Raw genomic sequence first — 1,532 nt, 5'->3', positions numbered from 1 at the left:
ATATGGGGAGGTACAGTGTGATCACATGCCGCGGAGCGCTCTCATTCATGTGCATGTGCAGGTAATATTCCCCCCCCCCCCATCTCCACCTCTCTTTTTTCCCTAAGGAAAATCCCTCGTTCCGTCTCTCCCCACCTCCCTCTGTATCTCAGTAGTAATGTGAACAGACAACTGAGTTGCCATGTTTGAAAACACTGTTTTACGATCTCATGGTTTACTTAACCATTTCGTCATGTTCAGCCTCGCTGCGGCCTCCTTGTCACTGTCGCTGTGCCTCTTCTTTCTGACCGCTGAGGGAGACCCTCTATTGTTTGGACGCTCACAGGTCAAGGGTCCCCGCAAAGGTCACCAGAGGTCAAGGCTGACATCGTGGGCCTCGTGTCAGGTCAGGGCTGAAACCTGCTGGAGTGGGAGTGGCAGAAACAAGTGGGAGAAAACAAGTGGGGATTTACACACACACGCACGCGCACACACACACACACACACACACACACACACACACACACACACACACACACACACACACACAGGGGAGCCATAAAGGATTTTCTAATAGAAATACACTCTCATATTATTTCTATGGTGCTGTTGCAAAAAAGAAAAAAAGAGCATAAGCTGCACAAATTGATTTGACAAATTTACAAGCATTATACAATATCAATTAATTCATTTTGATGACATAATTTGGTGATCAGCGGTCATTGCTGTGGTGTTTTTGCACTGCAATTTGTGTGTCCAGACTAGTACTGTACCGTGTTTTTCCTTGGATTTATGTCATTGAAATGTGTTTCTTTAATTGGCGCTCTTTTCTTTGTCACTGTCACTTAATGCTATAAGTACCGAGTTGTTCTATGTAAAATCAAAATGTGAAAGCTTTCTGGTTATAGGATGAATCGCTGCTGTGTTATATCAATCAGCAACAGAGAGCAGCAAAAACATTTAAAAAAAATATTTTTATGAACATTTGACAGATTATTGCTCTCAGCCATATGGACATTTGTGAAATTTTAAATTTTCCAGCATTCTCCATTAAATGCACACACATGCATGTGTAGCTGGTTTATCTCTGCGTGAATATAAACAGCTCCATGCTCCATAGATAGGTGCCCTTCAGAATGGCTGGTTAAACACTGACCTGTAGAATAACTGTTTAAACCTGTGCTCTGCAGAATAACTGTTTAAACCTGTGCCATGCAGAATAGCTGTTTAAACCTGTGCCCTACAGAATGGCTGGTTAAACACACTGACCTGTAGAATAACTGTTTAAACCTGTGCTCTGCAGAATAACTGTTTAAACCTGTGCCCTGCAGAATAGCTGTTTAAACCTGTGCCATGCAGAATAGCTGTTTAAACCTGTGCCCTGCAGAATCACTGTTTAAACCTGTGCCCTACAGAATGGCTGTTTAAACCTGTGCCCTGCAGAATAGCTGTTTAAACCTGTGCCCTGCAGAATAGCTGTTTAAACCTGTGCCCTGCAGAATAGCTGTTTAAACCTGTGCCCTGCAGAATAGCTGTTTAAACATGTGCCCTGC

The 1,532-nt window shown here is 43.2% G+C and overlaps 1 protein-coding gene across 1 annotated transcript in view; it reads right to left on the bottom strand.

Annotated features, from left to right (window-relative positions):
- Nucleotides 1-234, bottom strand: part of LOC310784328 (zinc finger protein 711-like) — a gene marked incomplete at its 5' end in the record, with an annotated part of 3,674 nt that extends 3,440 nt beyond the window's left edge. Inside the window, one exon of the mRNA XM_083645344.1 lies at nt 219-234. Coding sequence (XP_083501470.1) covers nt 219-234 — 16 coding nt within the window. The remainder of the gene's footprint in view (nt 1-218) is intronic.
- Between the last annotated feature and the right edge of the window lie 1,298 nt (nt 235-1,532).

The sequence above is a fragment of the Poromitra crassiceps genome (genome assembly GCF_964638095.1).
Source record: "Poromitra crassiceps genome assembly, chromosome: 10".
Lineage (NCBI taxonomy): Eukaryota > Metazoa > Chordata > Actinopteri > Beryciformes > Melamphaidae > Poromitra > Poromitra crassiceps.
The sequence above is the reverse complement of the archived record's forward strand: the minus strand, read 5'-3'. Positions and strand labels throughout refer to the sequence as shown.